Source organism: Prosopis cineraria, unplaced genomic scaffold (assembly GCF_029017545.1).
Source record: "Prosopis cineraria cultivar Desert tree isolate PC_DT_omini unplaced genomic scaffold, ASM2901754v1 PC3, whole genome shotgun sequence".
Lineage (NCBI taxonomy): Eukaryota > Viridiplantae > Streptophyta > Magnoliopsida > Fabales > Fabaceae > Prosopis > Prosopis cineraria.
Window position 1 is genome coordinate 32,616,979 of NW_026555334.1, and position 21,740 is coordinate 32,638,718.

Below are 21,740 nucleotides of genomic sequence, written 5' to 3' on the forward strand. Positions count from 1 at the left end.
GAGTCTAGTCAAAGGTTAGAATTAATTATAGTATTAATTTCTAAATTTTGTAATCCCATAATTTTAGGATCACATCTCCTAAATTATGTGGCTGAATATTTTATCATTATTTTATATTATTTCTCCTTTTAGCATTAGGAAATTAGGGTTTTAATTTTAGGAAATTTTTTTTCTATGAGCCTATATAAATTAGGCATGCTCCCTATTGTAAACAACACAGAAGTTAAATGAAATTATTCATTTTAGAGTTTATAACTCTTGTGAGCCTTAGTGCTTTGTGGTGGCATCCTGTGTGAGAAACAGACGTGATCAAGAGCGTGATCAACTCTTATGGTGTCTACGAAGGTTAAGGTTCCTAAAGGCAGGTGCTCTAGAGGATCTTCGCATTGATCATTATTCTATTGTTCATTTCATACCTTTCTTTATTTCCGTCATAAATTTCGTCCCTTTCCTTTTGTTCTTGTGTTTTTGTTGTTTCAGGGTTCTGTCCCTAAACTAGCATGATTCTACTTCCGCGTCCCCTATCAGATTGGCATCAGAGCTTTGGTTGCTAGTTTTGGTTTAAATTCTTATCCTTCCTTCTTCTTTTTCATCTTGAGTTATTTCTTTTTGTGATCATCTCTTATCTACCCCATCTACTTCTATCTTTTAGTTTTTCTCTTCTTCATTTTTGTGACTTTTTATCTTATGTGAGTTTTCATTTTATTAGCCTTCTTTAAAAAAAGAGAAAAAAATACCTAGAAATTCGTGCAAAAAAAGGCAAAAAAAAGTGTTAGTGTGTTGAGAAAAAAAAAGAGAAAAAAAATCCGAAAATTCAAAAAAAAATTTACAAAAAAATATATTGTTGTGAGTTATGACTGTAGAAAAAGCTATTCTTGAACTCCAAGTTACCAAGAGTTTGCTTAAAGAGAAAAGTCAACTTGGGTGATAAGAAAGTCTTATACGTTGATCACTTTCTTATTTTTAATTTTTGGTAACACTTTTCGAATTCTCTACTCTCTTATTTGCTATTTGTGCTACTCTCTTATTTTATTTAGTTTTTTTATTTTTGTCTTTGAGTATTTGACTCTTTGACTTTTATTTATTTCTTTCTTATTTTTGTTGTCACGTGTGGTTTTTCCTTTAACAAGCTTAATTTTATTTGAAAATTTTGCTTTCCTATTTGTTTCAAAATTGCAAAAAAAAAAAATCCTTTTTTCACTTTGTGCTTGTTTTCTAGTTTTCTTAATTTAGAAGATATTCACTTGATTGTTCCTTAGTTTCTTGATTTGTGTTGGTTTCACCATTGGATTCTATCCATAAGCTTAGTGAGTGGTAAAAGGCAAGTGTGTTTTTCATCATTAAAAAAAAAGAGCCATTAATTTTTTTTGTGAAACACGAGTGACTTTATCTTGAGAGTAAACACGTGAGTTTGTGTGTGTGAGGACCTATTTTTATCTTATATGGTTTCTAGTGCTTCTGTGAACATGAGTAACAAGGATGAATCTCCTAGTATTGATATAAACTCTGTTTTAGAACTTATCAAAACACAGTTGCAGCAGTTTCGCTTGAAACTTGATCATAGGTTCCATAAAGAGGATAAAGATGAGCCGGAGACTTCCTCTTCAAAAGGAAAGAAGCATAAGATCCCCAGCGATGATGAGGAGTATGAAGAACCCCCTTCTCCTAAGGGAAAGAAATCCTCAAAACGTGGTGTTGACTTACCAGACCAAAAAGTAAAGTATCCTTCATTCAAGGGTAGCAACAATCCAGAAAAATACCTTGATTGGGAAATGAAGATGGACCAAATCTTCATGACTCTTGATTTGTCTGAGTCAATGAAGGTAAAAACTACTTCTTTGAATTTTACTGACTATGCTGTTTATTGGTGGCAAGATTTACAGTACAAAAGAAGCCAACTTGAGAAAAAGCCCATTAAAACGTGGGAGAAGCTTAAAAGGCACTTAAGAAAGGCTTATGTCCCCAGCTACTACTATACAGAGCTGAATAGAAAATTGAGAATGTTTTCTCAAGGATCTATAACAGTGGAGGAGTATGTGCACGAGTTGAATATCTTGAAGTTTCGTGCAAACATTCAAGAAAATGAACGTGAAGCGATGTCAAGAATTACGGATGGCTTGAGGCCAGAGTTGAGAGATAAGCTTGACTTGTACCCTTTTGTGGACAAGGAAGAGCTCATACACAAGGCTATAAAGTTGGAGCAGAGAAATAAGAACAAACGTTCCAAGTCCTCTTGGAAAGACTCCAAGACAACTTCCAAATGGAAGGATTCCAAAGCCAAAGATACATCCCAGGCCAAGGAAGAAATAAAGACCAAGTATGAGGGTAAAACTTCTAACCCTAAACCTTCTTCTTATTCATCTAACACTTCTCCTATTAAGTGTTTCAAATGTCATGGTGTGGGCCACATGGCGAGAAATTGTAGCAATAAAAGGGTTATGATCTTGAGAGATGATGGTGGCTATGATAGTGTGCATTAAAGTGATAAAGATGATGCTGATAATGTTGATGATGATTCTACCTCCCATGAATCAAATGATGAGCTTGAATGCAATGGTGTAGTTGACTCTATCTTGGTGGCAAGAAGAGCTCTCAATATTCAACTAAAGGAGGATGATGAATATGAGCAACGTGAGCATATTTTTCACACTAGATGCTTCATCAGAGAGAAAGTGTGTAGCATGGTAATTGATGGTGGTAGTTTTACTAACGTCACTAATACTTTACTTGTAGATAAATCATCTTTATCTTTAATTCCACACCTTAAGCCCTATAAATTGCAATAGTTGAATGATTCTACTGAAATTAGGGTTTCTAAGCAAGTGTTGATTACTTTCTCTGTTGGAGTTTATACTTGTGATGTATTATGTGATGTAGCCCCTATGCTTGCTGGACACTTGTTATTAGGTAGGCCTTGGCAGTTTGATAGTAAGGCTACTCATGATGGTTTTAGAAATTGTTACAAGGTGCCTTTTAAAGGCAAGACTATTGTATTAAATCTTCTTAGGCCCATCCAAGCCTATGAAGATCAACTAAAGATTACTCAAGATTACAAGCAAAGGAGAGATCTCCTTAATTGTGGCATGAGTGAGAGAGAAAAGAAAGAGAGTATTACTTTACTTGAAAATCAATCAAAAGAGAGGAAAAAGAGTGGTGAGAAGGTGAGAAAAGAAAAAAAATAGAATGGTGGGAGTGAAGGAAAATAGTGAAAAAAAATATTATTGTGTGGGAAAAGTAAGATAAGAGGCTTTGATGAGTGAGCAAGCCCTTATTGTAATTCCCAAGAATATTTATTTTTCTACTAACACTTTTGACCCCACTTTGCCTTCTAGTGTTGTCTCTTTGTTGCAGGATTATAGAGATCTATTCCTTGATGAAATTCTTGATGGACTTCCTCCCTTAAGAGGAATTGAGCATAGGATAGATTTCTTGCCTGGAGCTGCTATTCCAAACAAGCCTGCTTATAGGGCTAACCCTAAAGAGACTAAGGAGATCCAACGCCAAGTAGAGGAATTGATGATGAAAGGCTTTGTGCGTGAGAGCCTTAGCCCTTGTGCTGTCCCTATTATCTTGGTGCCAAAAAAAGGCGGATCTTGGAGGATGTGTGTTGATTGTAGAGCAATCAACAAAATCACTGTAAAGTATCATTACCCTATCCCTAGACTTGATGATATGCTTGATGAATTGCATAGTGCTTCTATCTTTTCTAAAATTAATCTTAGAAGTGGTTATCATCAAATTCGTATGAAAGAGGGTGATGAATGGAAAACTGCCTTTAAAACTAAATTTGGATTATATGAATGGTTAGTTATGCCTTTTGGTTTGACTAATACTCCTAGCACTTTTATGGTATTAATAAATCATGTTTTTAGAAAGTTTATAGGCAAGTTTGTTGTGGTTTACTTTGATAATATTCTGATTTATAGTAAATCTTTGACTGATCATATGAATCATCTTAAAAATGTATTTGACATCTTGAGGGAATATAAGTTATATGGTAATTTTTAAAAAGTGTTTCTTTTGTATGGACTCTATTATCTTTTTAGGATTTATTGTTGGATCACAGGGAAATCGTGTAAATGAGGAGAAAGTTAAGGCTATTCGTGAATGGCCAACCCCTAAGAATGTAAGTGAAGTAAGAAGCTTCCATAGCTTAGCAAGCTTCTATAGGAGATTTGTTAGGGATTTCTCTAGCATTGCTGCCCCTCTTAATGAACTTGTTAAGAAGAATGCGACCTTTAAATGGGGTAAAACACAAGAAAGGGCCTTTCAAACCTTAAAGAATAAATTGACTAATGCCCCTTTACTTGTTTTGCCTAATTTCTCTAAAGCATTTGAAATTCAATGTGATGCTTCTGGTATTGGTATAGGTGCTGTTTTAATCCAGGATTCTAAGCCCATAGCTTACTTCAGTGAAAAGCTTTATGGCGCAGCTTTGAATTATTCCACCTATGACAAAGAGCTTTATGCTCTAAAGAGGGCCTTAGAAACATGGCAACATTATTTGTGGCCCAAGGAATTCATCATTCATTTTGATCATGAAAGTTTAAAGTTTCTTAAGTCTCAAGGTAAGTTAAACAAGAGACATGCTCGCTGGATAGAATTTATTGAAACCTTTCCTTATGTGATTAAGCATAAGCAAGGTAAAGAAAATATCATTGCTGATGCCTTATCTCGAAGGTATACATTACTTTCCTATTTGCATGCTCAATTACTTGGTTTTGAGATTCTAAAAGATCTTTATAAAACTAATCCTGATTTTAAAAATATTTGAAAATCTTGTGAAAATCATGGATCTAGTGATTTCTTTAAATTTGATGGATTTCTTTTTAAGAAAAATAAATTATGCATTCCTATTTGTTCTATGCGTGAGTTGCTTACTAAGGAAGCATATAGTGGTGGTTTGATAGGACACTTTGGTGTAGATAAAACTTTAGCTATTTTGTCTGATCATTTCTTTTGGGCTCACATACAGAAAGATGTCATATTTGTTTGTGATAAATGCATTAAATGTAGACAGGCAAAATCTAAGATCCAACCTTATGAACTTTACTCTCCTTTACCCGTCCCCTCTCACCCTTGGGAACATATCTCTATGGATTTTGTAATTGGATTGCCTAAATCTTCTGCAGGCAAAGATTCCATATTTATTGTTTTTGATAGGTTCTCTAAGATAGCACACTTTATTGCTTGTGCTAAGACTAATGATACTGTTAACATTGTTGACTTATTTTTTAAAGAGATTATTCGTTTGCATGGTTTACCTAAAACTATTACGAGTAACAGAGATGTGAAGTTTCTTAGTCATTTTTGGCGTACCCTATGGCATAAATTAGGGACTAAGTTACTTTTTTCCACTACTGCCTATCCACAAACTGATGGTCAAACTGAGGTAGTTAACAGAACTATGACTACACTATTAAGAGCAATAATTCAGAAGAATTTAAAGAATTAGGTGAATTGTTTACCTCATATTGAATTTGCTTACAGTAGGGCTGTTCATTCTTCTACTTCTTATTCTCCATTTGAAATTGTTTATGGTTTCAATCCATTATCTCCTATTGATATTTTACCTTTGCCTTTCTTTGAGCATGTTAACACTAATGGCAAGAAAAAAGCTAAGTTTGTGCAGGACTTACATGCTAAGGTTAAAGCAAACATAGAGCGAAAGAATGAGCAATATGCTAAGCAAGCTAATAAAGGTAGGAGACGTGTGATCTTTGAGCCTGGAGATTGGGTTTGGTTACATTTAAGGAAAGAGAGATTTCCTAATCAAAGGAAGTCCAAACTTCAAGCTCGAGGAGATGGACCTTTCAAGTTTTGGAAATAATTAACGATAATGCTTACAAGATTGATTTGCCTAGCTCTTATGGCAATGTTAGTGCCACATTTAATGTTTTTGATTTATCTTTATATGATTCTGCAGATTCAAGGACGAATCCTTTCCAACTGGGAGGGAATGATGGACCCCATGGCACAGGTGATATAGCATTAATGGCAACGAAGATTAAGGATGGTAATCATGAGTATGGTGACATAGAAGGAGCCCAATACTTCCAATCCAATGTACCTAAAGACCCATTACAATATATTGGAGGTCCAATGACAAAAGCCCGAACTAAAGCCATGCAGCAAGCCTTGTTCAGTCTTGTGCAAGAAGTTCAAGAGCTTGGAGAGCATTGGGTACTCCTTTCAAGCCCAAAGGAGAGCATCTATACGTGTATAATGTATTTAAGATCCAAACTTATGAAGAGTCAAGCCCAAAAGATGCAGACATTAGCCTAATGCAAGGAAGACTACAAGTTGAGCCTCTTGCAAGCAAGGAGGCATGAAACCCTAGTAAAGAAGTGAAGGGTGACGTGATTTTAAATCCTTTATAATCCCTTGATTGTCTCCTAAATTATTTCCTATTTTAATAGTCCTTTGATTTGATTTTCTATTTTGAGTCTAGTCAAAGGTTAGAATTAATTATAGTATTAATTTTTAAATTTTGTAATCCCATAATTTTAGGATCACATCTTCTAAATTATGTGGCTGAATATTTTATCATTATTTTATATTATTTCTCCTTTTAGTATTAGGAAATTAGGGTTTTAATCTTAGGAAATATTTTTTTCTACGAGCCTATATAAATTAGGCATGCTCCCTATTGTAAACAACACAGAAGTTGAATGAAATTATTCATTTTAGAGTTTATAACTCTTGTGAGCCTTAGTGCTTTATGGTGGCATCCTGTGTGAGAAACAGACGTGATCAAGAGCGTGATCAACTCTTGTGGTGTCTTTAAAAGTTGAGGTTCTTAGAGGCAGGTGCTCTAGAGGATCTTCACCTTGATCATTATTCTATTGTTTACTTCATACCTTTCTTTATTTCTGTCATAAATTTCATCCTTTTCCTTTTGTTCTTGTGTTTTTGTTGTTTCAAGGTTCTGTCCCTAAACTAGCACGATTCTACTTCCGCATCCCCTATCATGATTTTATTAGGAGTGGAAGTTCACCCATAGGAAGGAGTAGTGAAAATTTATATAGCATCTATCTCTTTAGTGTCTAGTGAGGCACGGTATTGGAGATTTTCTCCTTAGTACCCATGCAGGATATGGTGTTGGAAAGTGACACTCCTTAGAATCAATAATGCAGTATTAGAGTAACGATACCCTAATTCGTGTGTGATAGAAAGAGACCATAGTCTAAAAGTGGGATAGGATGCCTTTGGCCAGGTGATCCTACCGCCAAAAGTGAGCTTAAACCATTGTGGATGTATATTTGGTTCAAGAGCTTATGGTTTTAGTAGGAGTGATATGAAGGCTCGGATGGTAGAATGATCATACTAGTAATACATGATTTGTATTGATGAAAAAGAGTATGTTATAGTGTGTAAAAGTATATTTTGCAATGATGTCAAACCCGGACCGAACCGGACGGTCCGACCGGTCTGACCGTCACCTGGTGACTGAAGCGGTCTGGTTCAACCAATTGAACCACTCAAACTATTAAATCGGATTGACCCAAAAAGAACCGTCCAGTTTTTATTGAACCGGAGTTGACCTGGAACCCGAGTTTAGTTCAACATGGGTCAATCCGGGTCAATTTAAAAAATAAAAAAAATTACTTAAGGGCTTCTACGGTTCTGCACTTCTGCTTCTGCGCCATGCCGCCACCGAGACCGAATTGAAGTCTAAAGTCTGAACTCTCAAGTCTCAACTCTAAAGGCTGAAGCACAGACATTGGCTGCTCTCTCTCTCTCTGTCACACCGTCTCGCCTCTCGCGTTGCCTCTGTCACGCCGTCTCGCCTCTCGTGCCTCTGGTTTTGGTAGACTCCAGACTCCATAGACGAACAAACATGAGCTCACTCTCGCCGTCTCAGATCAGGGTGATCAGTAAAATGAGAAGGAATAATCAAATACTCTCTGCTGCTCTCTTCACCTAGCGGTCCACGAAGCACTTTCATTTTGTAGCTCGCCGACCGTCGCATTCCTCTGTGATTTATCACGACTTCATTTTCACTTCACCACTGTGGTGCTCGGCCTCAGACTCAGTCTCAGAGGCCAGAGCTCAAAACTCATTTTCCTCCAATCTAGTGAGTCTAGTCTCTCTCTCGCCTTTCTCTATTTCTCATCTTCAATGATCAACTAATCAAGCTTAAAATTCAAAATTTTGATTCATATCCTTCTCGCATCTTGCTTGCCATTCTCAACCCAGACCAGATTTTTCATCGCCATTGTCAGCCATTCTCGTCTCGCTCGCCACTTTGAGCTCGTGCCTCTGCCTCTGCTTCCAGCCCTCCACTCGAGTTGCTTTCAGCTCCTCCCAGCTCCAGCTCGTGCCTCTGCCTCTGTGTGATTCTCATTTTGCTCCAACTTGTTTGATTCTCGGTGTGCTCTGCTCTCCTTTCAGGTTCAATTTTTAGCTTATATGTTCTATCTATATATTTGAGTTTGTAATTTGTATAATGAGTAGTATGTATGCACAATTCGTCCAGGACTCCAGGCAGCTTGTTTGCTTTATTTTTCATTACTTTGTTATTTATTGATATGGAATTCTGAATATGATCTAATTCTGCTCTCTTTTTCACGTTTTATCTGTGCTTTCAATTTAAATTTAGAAAATATCATCTGACCAAATATCTAGTACTGCATCTACACAATCTGTTAGAGCTAAGTCAGATCCTACATGGGAGCATTGCACTGCAATACCAAATGAAAAAGGTGGCAAGCCTCGCTTAAGATGCCTATATTGTGGAAAGGAATTTGGTGGTGGTGGAATACATAGAATGAAACAACACCTTGCTGGAAAAAAGGAGATGCAACTAGTTGTAAAAGTGTACCACATGATGTTCGTTATCAATTGGAGGAAAACTTGAAAGAAATTGATCAAAAGAGACCAACTAAGAAATTGAGAAAAGAAGAGGACAATCCATTGGAAGTGGATGATGAAATTGTGCAAGAAATAATTCCTTCAAGTTCCTCTCAACTAGCCAAAAAAAAGGCATCTACAGCTGGAGACAAATTCTTTGCCCCAAGGACAAGCTCGGGAGTACAGCCAGGAATTCAAAGTGCATTTGCAAGTAAAGAAGCTTTGCATAGAGTGGATTTAGCTGTGGTTAGGTGGTTGTATGATTGTTGCATTCCTATGAATGTTGTAAATTATGTTTACTATCAGCCCATGATAGATGCTATTTCAGCTATTGGCCCAGATTATAAAGGACCAACTTACCATACTGTGAGAACCAAATTATTACAAGACATGAAAAAGGAGGTGCAATTATTAGTTGATGAATGTAGAAGCTTTTGGGCTGAGACAGGATGTACAATAATGGCTGATGGTTGGCAAGATCAAAGAAATAGACAGTTGATTAATTTCCTTGTTTATTGCCCTAGAGGAATGGTTTTCATTAAATCTGTTGATGCATCGGATATTGTTAAGGATGCTCAAAATCTTTGCAACTTATTCATGGATATGGTTGCTTTTGCTGGTGCAGACAATGTTGTCCACTTGGTAACTGATAATGCAACTAATTATAAAGCTGCTGGAAGGTTGTTAAATGATAAGTTTCCTTCTATTTTCTGGTCTCCTTGTGCTGCCTATTGCTTAAATTTGATTTTATCAGATATTGGCAAAATGGAGATTGTTAGTAGCTTAGCAACACGTGCATCCATGGTTTCGAAATTCATTTACAACTATGTCTTTTTGCTAGCATGGTTAAGGAAAAGAGAAGGTTGGACAGAAATCATCCGGCCTGGTGCAACACGGTTTGCCACTACTTTTATTGCCTTGAAAAGTATCTATGAGCACAAGCATGATATTCAAGCTTTGATAACAAGCAAGACATTTGTAGAATCTAGATACTACAAGGATTCAAAGGCAAAGGATGTGACAATGATTGTATTAGACAATCAGTTTTGGAATAATTGTAAAATTGTTGTTGAAATTGTAAAACCACTTGTGAGATTGTTGAGAATTGTTGATTCTGATGACCGGCCTTTACTTGGCTATGTTTATAACGGCATGTACAGAGCAAAAAGAGCTATAAAGAATACTTTTAGGCACAAAAAATCCTTGTACAAGCCTTACACAAGTATTATTAAGAGAAGGTGGGATTCTCAACTTTGACAAAATCTTCATGCAGCAGCATATCTCTTTAATCTTGCTTTTCTTTATGATAAGGAAAATTTTTCTAGAAAGCCAGAGGTTATGCAAGGATATCTTAATGTGATAGATAGAAAAATTTCTTCTAATAAGACCAAGTTTCTGTTAGAAGGCACACAATACCAAGAAAGGTGTGGAAGCTTTAGTCATCCACTGGCTATGGAATCTGCAAAAACCATGCGACCTGGTATACTTTTATATTTGATATTTATTATTTTTATCTTTAAAATATATTCTAATGACTTATTTTTTCTCATGATAGATGAATGGTGGAAGCATTTTGGGAGGAGCTGTCCAAATGTTAAAGACTTGGCTATTAAGATATTAGGCCAAACTGCATCTTCCTCGGGCTGTGAAAGGAACTGGAGTGTCTTTGAAAGAATACAATCCAAGAAAAGGAATAAGTTGGAGCATGAAAGATTAAATGATCTTGTCTATATTCATTACAATTTTCGATTAAGGAATAGGTAAATTATTCAAAATTTTGCTTTCATTTGTAGTTATAAAAAATAAGTTACATGAATCCTTATACTTTATTACTATTGTGTGTTTTTATTAGAGTTGCTAACAAGAAGAAAGCTTTAGACCCTGTTGATTATGAAAGTATTGATCAAATTGATTATTGGGTAATGGAAGAAGATGATTGTTCTTTGCTCAATATTGATGATATAGAACGAGATCTCATTTATGATGACACAGTGCTACCAAAAGCTATCATTCATCAAGAGGATGAGGAAGGTTTGGTATTTTTACTTAATGTTTTCACTTTTTTTTTATCACTTATCATGTGATTCTCATTAATTTGATTATATACATTGAATGTTTGTTTGTGAAGATAATGAGCAAAGAGGCAACGTGGCACATGGTAAAGCTATTGGTGGACTTGATTTACAATTATTTTCTCAAGAGGATGTTGATAGCTTTAGTGAAGATGTTGATGCCTTTGAGCCTACACATGCTTAGATTAACCAAGATCCCCCAATATTTGATAAGCCATGAAAATTTAAACTTATGAGTTATGATATTGTGAACTTTGCAATGATATGTTTGAGACTTATATTTTGGATTTGTGGTATCTTTATTTGAGACTTTGAGCAATTAAAACATGTTTGAGACTATATTTTGAATTCGTGATGTCATTGTTTAAGATTTTTAGCAATTAGAACATGTTATGCAATGTGAATTTGTGGTGTTGCTTGATATATTATTGTTTTTTTTGTCAAATCAATGTCTTATATATATATATATATATATATATGCATATAAATATTATTTTTTATTTAATTTTTATGTCACTGGTTCGACCACCGGTCCAACCGATTGAACCATGAGAACCGTGACCCGCTGCCCTTTCCGATTCGATGTCTGGTCCGGGTTTCAAAACATTGATATTTTGGTGTTTTAATAGCTTTACTCCCAAATAGTTGTGTATGTTAATTAATAGTAATGAATTATTCTGTTACTGAGATGTTTATCTCATCCTGTGGCTATATTTTTACAAGTGAAGGCTCTGGTAGGGGTAAGGGGAAGGAAGGGGTGTTTAAAGAGTGAAGAGCATAGTTGTATAGCTCTTCCCTTTCCTCTTTTTGGGTATTGTAACGAATATTATCAATATATAATGTCAATTTAGGAACATGACATTATTTTAGGATATCACTTGTCTGAATTTGTGATCAATGTATGTATCTTGGTCCAAGGTAGAGCTAAGTTACAATTACTAGTGATATAATTGTAATCTATGTGCCAAAATTACCAAGTTGATATGTGTGTTAAATTTTATTCACCCCTTTGTAATATTGTCAGATGGAGGTTTGGTGGTTATTTTGAATGTGATTGTTTATTTAGGTGATATGAATGAATTGTCATGTTGTGTGTCTGGGGCTAATGGCATTTGGTATTATAAGTTGGACACCTTTGTATGTGTTTTCAAATAAAAGCAAACCAATTTGGATTCCGGTGTCCATCTTTTAAATGAATGATTAATTAAGTGTGAGACCGGTGCCATTAGCTAGAGAGCTCAAAGAGCTTCATGTGGACATTTAAACCTTTGAAATTGGACATTAGATGGCGAAACAGCACGCTTTAGAAATTTAGAGAGATATCATGATAGTAATTTACTGTCATGATAATAGGTGCGCGCCGCGGCGCATGTGACTTTTAAGGGACTCATCCCTCTATGCCATCTTCCATGGTAGGTGTGGCTTGCACCACGACAAACGGGCAAGATATTTGAAAAAAAAAAAAGGCTTGTTTTAGATTGATTTGAAGTGATTTGATTTTCATGCTTCTGTATTTTGTTCTCAATTGATTTTGAATTATGATTTGAACTCAAACAACATTTCTAAAAATGATTTCTTAGGATCCCATTGTTTGAACTATTATCTTTTAAATCCTTGGATTGTAATAACTTCTTTTTGAGATTTTATCTAATCCTGGTTATCATAACGGCGTGTAAAAGTGTTATCCTAATAATGTCAAGGCGGGCATTATAATGGACGACAAAAACTATAGGGACTAATAACAATGAAAATAAAGTATAGGAATCAAAGCAAAACACCATGAAACTTCAGGGACTAAACATTGTGTTTTTCAAAAAAAAAAAACTATAAACTTCAAAAATTGTTGCTATATTTGTAGATTATAAAGTGCAAAACTGTTGGGCCATGTGTTTTTTTGGGGGTTCTTGGGCCGGCGTATTCACATGTCCAAGCCCAATGAACCAAAATGCCTGACCGGGTCAGCTTATGCCGATGGACGAAGGCAAAACCCTAAATGAGATCATCCCCGTCTGTATAAATTATAAACACTGAAGACAGCATTAAAAACAAGAAGCAAGCGCGCATCGACGAGGGCTCATCGTTCTGAGCATTGGAGCAGCTTCTCGTTTGCCCTCTGCAATTTAGCCATGGCAACTGCGAGAACCGTGAAGGATGTTTCACCGCATGAGTTTGTCAAGGCTTATTCCGCTCACCTCAAGCGCTCTGGCAAGGTACAGTCAACCTGCTGCTTATCCCACTTTCTGCGTTTCTTTCAGACAGAGGAGACATTTTCGTTGGTGATGTAGGTTCTGCTCACTGTCTATGCCCATGTCTTAGGACAAAAAAGAAGGGCAGAAACACTTTCCTAATTTGATATTCTGGAGAGCTACTGTTTTTTGTTTTTTTTTAATCTCACTGAATTTCTGGGTTGTTCATATTTGATCTCCAATTGATTACTGGCAATGGCACTTTCTCTATCTCTTAACGTTTGATTTCGCTTGAAATTCCTCACTTGCTTAGCTTAGAGTTTCTTAGATGTTTGGGTTATTCGTTTCCAGTTACGTTTATATTTCTTTAATTTTTAATCTTGTAATGAGAAGACTGAGGACCAAGTTTCATTAATCAGTGTTTTTAGAGAGTACTTCTTGGTTTTATTTATAATTTATTTTTAACAACCTCATTATCAATAATAATACAGGAAAAGTACAAAGAATAAAATTTAATAAAATTGCAAACATAATCTTAAAAAATAAATAAATTGTATAATATTTTTTTTAAGTATAATTTAACCATTTCATTTGAAACAAAATATCACTCTATTTATAAGGTGGATCACTTTACTTTTCTGAAAGGTGACTAATAAAATGACCAATAAAGTGGAAGTGGAGAGAGAGAGTAGTAGATAACTAGAGAACTGTAGTTTATCAGGATGAACTCCATGCCCTTGAAGTAATAAAAGAGCGAATTTTTTATTTTATGCATTCCACTTCTTTGTCATGACATATATGGCTTCTAATGTTTCCTCGACCCAATAATTATGCCGCTTCTTATGCCTGTTGTTGTTCTCACCCGAGGAAAATTTCTGCTTGATCACTTTTGCTACATTTTGACTGAGTCGTGGTTCACTTTCACTTGAAGATTATGTATCTATTCTAATTATGATTTATATCTGTTTCTTAAATCTTAATAGATGGAGCTTCCTGAGTGGACGGATTTAGTAAAAAACTGCAAGATTTAAAGAACTCGCCCCATATGATCCTGACTGGTATTATGTTAGAGCCGGTGAGTTTGCTATCTCTAGGTGCAAGTTCGTTCTTGTGCTAGGATCATTTTTGTTTTTGGGTGATAAAAGTTTCATATGGTTTGGTCCCATGAGTTCACTAGGGTCACTACAGACCTCATAGTTCAAAGAACACTTATTGCTCACATCCATTTGTTAACTTTTAGCTTAATTTGGAGGTTTATTTTTGTTACAGCCTCCATGGCTAGAAAGATCTACTTGAGAGGTGGTCTCGGTGTTGGTGCCTTTCAGAGGATTTATGGTGGAAGCAAGAGGAATGGAAGCCGCCCCCCACATTTCTGCAAAAGCAGTGGAGCCATTGCCAGACACATTCTTCAGCAGTTGCAAAACATGAATATTATTGAGCTTGATTCAAAGGGGTAAGTTATGTTTCATTCAATGCTAAAAATGCTAGTGGAAATTATAGTTTCTCTTTCTCATTTTCCAGCCTTCAGTTGCCATTGTATGTCCTTTCCCACTCACAAATAATCACAGGATGATCTTCATTCCTCAGAGTGTTGTATATTCTGTTGATTGCTACATCCTCGCTTTTTTTGGCCTTGAGATCTACAATATGAAACACTTTGTAGTAATTCTTTTCATATTGATTTTTTTACAATTTTTTAGATATCAGATTTTCATTAATGTGTGCCAATGGTTGTATCTTATTTATGGTTTCTGTGCGGCAGAGGCAGGAAAATCACTTCAAGTGGTCAAAGGGATCTTGACCAAGTTGCTGGGCGAATTGTGGTTGCTCCTTGAACAGACAATCCAGTAGCATTGCCTTTTTTATTTTTTCCCCCCCCCCCCCCCTCATTGAGATTCGTAGATGTTGTCGAAGACATGATTTAAAGTATTGAGCATAGTAGTCGATTACGTCTTCTCAGTTCTCATGGAACACTATATGTTGTGAACATGGAAACCAAATTGATGTTTGTTGCAGGCTTGTGGCAGCGTTTCCTTCATGTTCTCACGGAACTTTTTGTCCTGTTGGAGCGAACTTTGAATAGACATACGTCGGCTTCGAACCTACGTAATGATAACTGAAAATGATTTGGGAATATTGAACCACTTGCTAAGTCGGCCGAATGGCCAAGCCAATCAACGCATAATCCGTGAATCTAAATATATTGAGGTTTCGGGCCATAATCATCCGGAGTTCTGGCTTTTGTAATGACATGTTAATATTTGCAGAAAAGCAATGATTGTGTTTGTCTGGGGCTTGAAATGCTGAAATACATGGGCGAGAAAACAGAAAAAAGGGCGTCTGAGATACACAACGGTGAAGGCTAGGGCAAGTTTGCACCATTGCATGACATACAAGGTACAAGTATGTACGAACTTGTGATGGAAGGTGTTCAGGAAATAGTATAGACAATTGATAAACCAAGCCTGCTCTGTTTGGGCAACTGGATAAAAACACTTGTATTGTTCACTAGTAAATTCATAAACAATCTCACCATGTGGCCGAAAACAGAAGCAATCTAGTTAGGTATTAATTTCAGAGTCAATGTGGGGTATTCTAGTTTAGTAGTTAGTGTAAGATTTTAAAAGTTTATTAAAAATGTGATTCATTTTTAAACTTTTCACTAAAACTAGAAGAAATTTATAATTCATTGCATAATACATAATTTATCACCAAAAAACTTGGACTTGATTTGGGACCTGGCAAGAGCATTAATGGTAATTATAGCTCTGAATTATTAAAATTCTAATAACAGATTATGACATTTAATTGCAATAAATTATTTTTTATTAATTGATTCAAAATACACAATAGATTTTAGTAAGTTTTTAACTAATGCTACAAAGATTCCTAACTAGTTTTTGCTAATTTTTCAAGTAATAACAAAAAATCATAAGTGATTAGTTTGTGATTCACTAACATTATAAATATATTTACTTAATTCTCAAGTACTTACATATTGACTATTCACTTGATTTCTCAAGTACTTACATATTGACATCAAAATTCACTCTTGTAAATTTTTAATTGACATTACAAGCAATGCCAAGTGTATTTAGTAACATCAACTGATTATTCACATTTTTTAATTGTGTAAGGACTATGATATATTATTAAGATTTTAATCATTTAGGTTTATAAATTATTTTTCCAATATATTAAAATGATTCCAATATATTAAAATGATTACATGTATCTGTATTATTTTTTTTAATGTTCATATCTATTTATATTTTACATATTTTTCAAAAACTATGTAAAAAATTAAAGTTAAAAAAACCTCTCAAACATTTAGATGAGTCAAACAACTTTCTCCAAGAGAATGCTTTTTTTTCTCTTGTTTCCAGCTTTATTGGCGATCAAATTTGTTAGGGAAAATTAATTTATTTTCTCCTTTTAATTTTAATTCAATTATAATTTATATTTATTTATATTTTACATATTTTCCAAAACTATGTGAAAAATTGAAGTTAAAAAAAAAAAAAAACCTCTCAAACAATTAGATAAGTCAAACAACTTTCTCCAAGAGAACGCTTTTTTTTTTTCTTTTGTTTCTGGCTTCATTGGCGATCAAATTTGTTCAGGAAAATTAATTATTTTATCCTTATAATTTTAATTTAATTATAATTCAATTCTTACACTTTGACTTATTATAATTCAATCTTTATAATTTTAATTCAATTATAATTTAGATTCTAAACTTTCACTCTTGCAATTTAATCTATTTAAAATATTAATTCCTATATTGTTAAATTATAAAGATTGAAAGAGTTTAGTAACTTAAAATATTAGTCCTAAATATTAAGAATGGAATTACAATCAAATCAAAATTATAAGGATCAAGTTACTGGAAGTTAAAATTCAGGATTTAAATTATAATTAAGTTAAAATTATAAGATTAAATGATTAATTTTCTCATATTTGTTATTTTCAGGATTAATGATCACTTGCACCAACTCTAAACTGGGGTGGAGTCGCCCTTTCTCATCTTGAGGACCATTACACAGTTACAACCGAAAAAAGGCTTAAGGAAAAATCTTCAACTACATCAATTGCTTGTATACAAAAATCAATCAACACTCTTCAGACGGGGCAAAAATATAGACGATGGTTTTTTCTCTCTGCACATGTCTATAATAGCCCATCTAGTCTTAATGTAGTGCAGGAGTTAATGTCATTCCATAATAATCAGCATCTGATCATTCTTGTGTTGACTGTGAGGACTCTGAAACTTGGGTTCTCTAGGGATGGTTGGAGGCTTCGTTGATCTTCAAGATATGGGATGCAAGTTTTTTAAACAGAACAAGATTGAAGGAAAAATAAACAAAAATATTCAGTTATGAATATAGTCCAAATATTACCTCCTGGGGATAAAGGGCCTGTCAAAATAAGGCATGGGTTGTGCTTTAGGGACGAGTTCTTTTCTTAACCTTCTGACTTCTTCTTCTTCTTCTAACTACAACACAAAACAAAAGAAAAATATTGAATATCTATAATAAGAGGAAAACGATGTAGATTAATAATAGTTGAGGAATCCATCACTGTTACTGTACCTTCTGTTGCCTCTCTCTTTCCATCTTGAATTGCTCAATAAAGGTAAACTTTTCTGCCACCTGCATAAAAAGTTCATCAAATTTTATTCTGATTTGCAAAATTTCAGCAATTGAAATAATTTCCATGATAAAAGCACCTGATGGTCAAAGTCAGCACGATCTATCGCCCGTAGCTCACTATGAAGCTTCAGGTCCATGGGTCTTGTGATTTCTTTAGTTACAGGTTTTACGAGGTTCTGAAGAAGTAGCACCGAATGAAATCCTTAGTAACAGTAAACATGTGACCAAATATATCTACAAACATGGGAGTTGTGAAATATTGACCTTACCTCTGGTTCATCCGTAGTCCATGGAAGACCCTGTGCAATGGGTATTCTCTGCTTCTCTTCTTCAAACATTTCTTCCTGTAACTTCTTCATAAATTCTTCCTCTTTCACCTTTCCCCTTTGCTACAGTAGCAGGTTACATTACAAAGTGTCACCATCCAAACACAAAAAATGAATTGAAGTTCATAAGATCAATTCGTGGTCCTAAACTACCTCTGTTCTCAGCTTGAATGGTTTCTGGCTTGTGGCTTTTGAGTGTTTCTTTTTCCGCCTCCTTCCTCCAGAAGTGCATGGCGATTCCAAGCTCTAAAAATTAAAAAAAAAAAAATCAAAGCAAACTCAATCACTTGTTCAACATTATTCAATCTGCTTCAGTGCTTGTAGCAGTAATTAACTAATTATAACTTGTAATCTTACATTTCTCCTGCTCCTTTGACCCCCATTAGAAGTCCTGCTCGATACACTGCAACATCAACAAAAATAATGAGCATTAGAGAAAACTGAATGGTGCAACAACGCAAAAATATGCGTACATATACTAAGTGGAATCAAATTGGTTTTCTTTTCATTTTCACGAACCTTTCACGGATGCTATTATCATCACAAGAAGAAGAAAGTGAAATAGGTGGGTCCAAGCCAAGGCTTTCGGGTGTGAGGAATAAATCCGAAGGGCAGAATGATGAAGATGAAACCTCAGTTTCAGGTGCCTTTGGAGGAGGTTGCAATCCTGGCAATGCCCATTTCGCGGCTTTCTTCTGATCATCCTCTAGTAACTTATCCTTCTCCTCCTCCTTCTCATCACGGTCCTTCGAGCTCGGAATTGTTAGAAGCTTCTCGAATGCTTTCACCAGATGCATCACTCTACCACATCCTCCTTCTGGGACGCTCCTTCTCGCCTCTTCCATCAATTTGTCCCTCTGACGTTTCATTGTCGGACCGCCCACTTGATCAGGTGATTGTGTCTCGTTGATCATTGAGCCAAATTCATCAATTGGACAGTCTTGTATCGTCGTCAGAATCCCTGATTCTTCACAAGCCTTGGATTGATCCCGCTCATCTGCCTGATTCTTTAAAAATTCTTCCTGGGACGCTCTCAAACTCTCGTAGGCCACACAAAGACACTTCTTTTTATATGTGTCTTTGCACTTGCACTTCGCTGGCGAACTAGAAACGACGTCGTCTTCTTTCTTCGGATTGTTCTTTGCAGTCACGAACTTCCTCTGACGGATCTTGTTCTGAGATAAACAGGCACCTGAATTAGCGTTCTTCGACGCCGACTTCAAAGAGATCACTGTCTTGGCTGAAACAGGGGTGTTCAAGGTTTTCGAACCCGGGCTACGACGAGACACGTTGGGATTAAAATTCTCCGAAAGTTTTGAGCATTCCTGATTCTTTGATCGATAACCATGTGATTCTTTCATCGGAGTCATGACTCCGGCGTTCTTGCAAGCCAATTCCATCGGAAAATAAAGAAAGTTCAGCGATAATTATATGGCCAAAAAGGATTCTGAAAACCGAAGGAGAGATAAAGAGAGAGAGAGAGTGTGTGTTAAAGAATGAGGAAGACTGTATGACTCTGTGTGATATTTTGATGATTTTCTGATTTCTTGGCCAACTAAGTTGATTTTCTGATTGGCAGGGGAGAAAAAATAGGAACGTTGAGCCGGGGACGCGATTTGTAACGGCTATTTTTCGTGGGTCAGAATCTGAGATGATGAGCCGTCGGATTTTTCATTTTGGATTTTGTTTAGATTATTTGACCCGTTGGATTCGCTTTTCAGGTGAAATGCGGCGGTGATCTGATTTCTAATCAACGACCGTTACACTTATAATCAGGACATAACCTTCTGGGTGGCCTTTTGGGCCGAAACTGATGGGCTTCATTTGTTGCACAATCACATGACATGGAACTCAGTTACCCAATATACTTGTGGATTCTCGCTTTCTTTTATTTTCTTTCCTTTAAAATGCGAAAATTTAAATAATTTACCACCTGAGTGTATGAGCTAATTTCTTACGACATAAAAAATCAGATTCAAATTTCACCTAAAAAATATATTTATATTAGTATCTAATAATGTCTCAAATATGGCTACCTATAGTACATTGATACTTTTGAATAAAAAATAATTGAAATAATTTTTGTAAAACATATACATGGATGACCAAATGTTCATACACAATAACTACTGGCAAAATTTATACGTTGAATATTAAGATGGAAAAATAAATCCCAGCCTATTATTATCATGAGAAGAAAAAAAGAGAGAGAATTACAATCAGGTTTTATATAAAAAAATTAATTATTACAACATTCGTTAACAATTGAACTAAATTATATTGATAACTGATTGTATTATTCATATAGTTTAGTTCAATTGTTAATAAATTTTATAATAATTAATTTTTTTTGTGGGGAATTTCAATGTAATTTTTTTTTAAAAAAAATGCTTGTTTAAAATTTATCCAAAAGTTTTGTCAAAGGTTAAGTCTGGAGATTTGGTGATTTCACACGGAAAAAATGGTGATTAGGTATGATTGTGGCTTGAAAATGTACTTCTTTGTAATTAATTATTTTTGGCCCAGTATTTCTTTGTAAATTCAACGATTGAGACTATAATACTTAACTTTTTTAAGAAAAAAAATGTGATTATTGATCATCTCTGCATGTGAAGTCTTTGAGCTATCATTGCTATGAAAGGAAACATTTTTTTTAGTTAAAAAAAAGTTTTTAAGATCTTTTATAGCTTCAAATGCACTCTAACAATTTCTAACCTCTCAAGCAAAGTCCATTCTTAGTTTTCAAGTTTGTGAAGACTGCTTTAGGGAGAATCTGTACAATGATGGTGCCTCCATCTTCACCTAAAAGCACATCTAAATCATGTTTATATAAATCCTTCTCAATCACATTCTAATTTTGACCTTCCATAGCATTCAATTCTTTTCTTAATATATGAATGACAAATACAAATTTCAGATCTACTCAAAATCATGCTCTTTTTCGACAGAGACTCCTTTTTCATATTTACCTTTTCTTTTTTGTGATAAACCATAATCTTTTCCCTATAAATTACCCGATCACGGTGATAATTCAACCATTCTCTCTCTCTCTGTTTTTTCAACAATAAAATCCTTGGTGTGCCGAAACAAGTCACGTTATTTTTTTTTTCCTGAAAAAACAATATATTAGACAATTAGTTATGCAATGGCTGTACACGCCCACGCACCACAAGGACAAAAATGCGTAGACATAACTTGAAAGTATATAAAGAAACCTCTTCATTTCACAGTCAACATTGATTATTAAATAAGTTACTTCTCATTATAAAAGAGTTTGAATCTACTACTTCTTTCTTCAATCACACATCACCTTCATGAATTAAGTATCGTCTAACCACAAGCCTTTTTTTTCTTCCCCAGCATATGATTTATTATTACATAATCTAATCACTAATGTATATAATTCCATTCCACTTCATTACTGTTAATATATATATATATATACACACTACAGCTAAAAGAAAATATATTTGTTCTACTCTTACAAGAAAAATGAAATTTACATATATAGAGTAAGCTTTACCAGCCTAAGAAAGAATCTGGAAATTATTTTACGCTTAAATGATGGACTTAAAAAAGCCTATTTTTGCCTCCACCATCAAAGCGGTGTTTGTTTGATCTGATCGTCAGGTAAAATTATTATTTCAATTT

The 21,740-nt window shown here is 34.9% G+C and overlaps 2 protein-coding genes and 1 pseudogene across 2 annotated transcripts; 2 read left to right on the forward strand and 1 right to left on the reverse strand.

The window, feature by feature from the left end:
* Positions 1-1,919: 1,919 nt before the first annotated feature.
* LOC129305522 (uncharacterized) lies at positions 1,920-11,109 on the forward strand (annotated as a pseudogene).
* A 1,835-nt stretch (positions 11,110-12,944) lies between these two features.
* LOC129306950 (40S ribosomal protein S19-3-like) lies at positions 12,945-15,149 on the forward strand. Its single transcript, XM_054947775.1, is given in 5 exon segments — positions 12,945-13,135; positions 14,095-14,124; positions 14,126-14,186; positions 14,381-14,564; positions 14,874-15,149. Coding segments are annotated over 5 exon segments (432 nt in total). The 5' UTR covers positions 12,945-13,051; the 3' UTR covers positions 14,947-15,149.
* Positions 15,150-17,114: 1,965 nt separating this feature from the next.
* LOC129306949 (microtubule-destabilizing protein 60-like) lies at positions 17,115-19,813 on the reverse strand. Its single transcript, XM_054947774.1, has 8 exons — positions 18,609-19,813; positions 18,447-18,492; positions 18,243-18,335; positions 18,033-18,152; positions 17,841-17,939; positions 17,704-17,763; positions 17,512-17,606; positions 17,115-17,418 (listed from the first exon to the last, which is right to left on the reverse strand). Exons 1-8 carry the CDS (start codon positions 19,487-19,489, stop codon positions 17,325-17,327), a joined length of 1,488 nt encoding a protein of 495 aa, XP_054803749.1. The 5' UTR covers positions 19,490-19,813; the 3' UTR covers positions 17,115-17,324.
* Between the last annotated feature and the right edge of the window lie 1,927 nt (positions 19,814-21,740).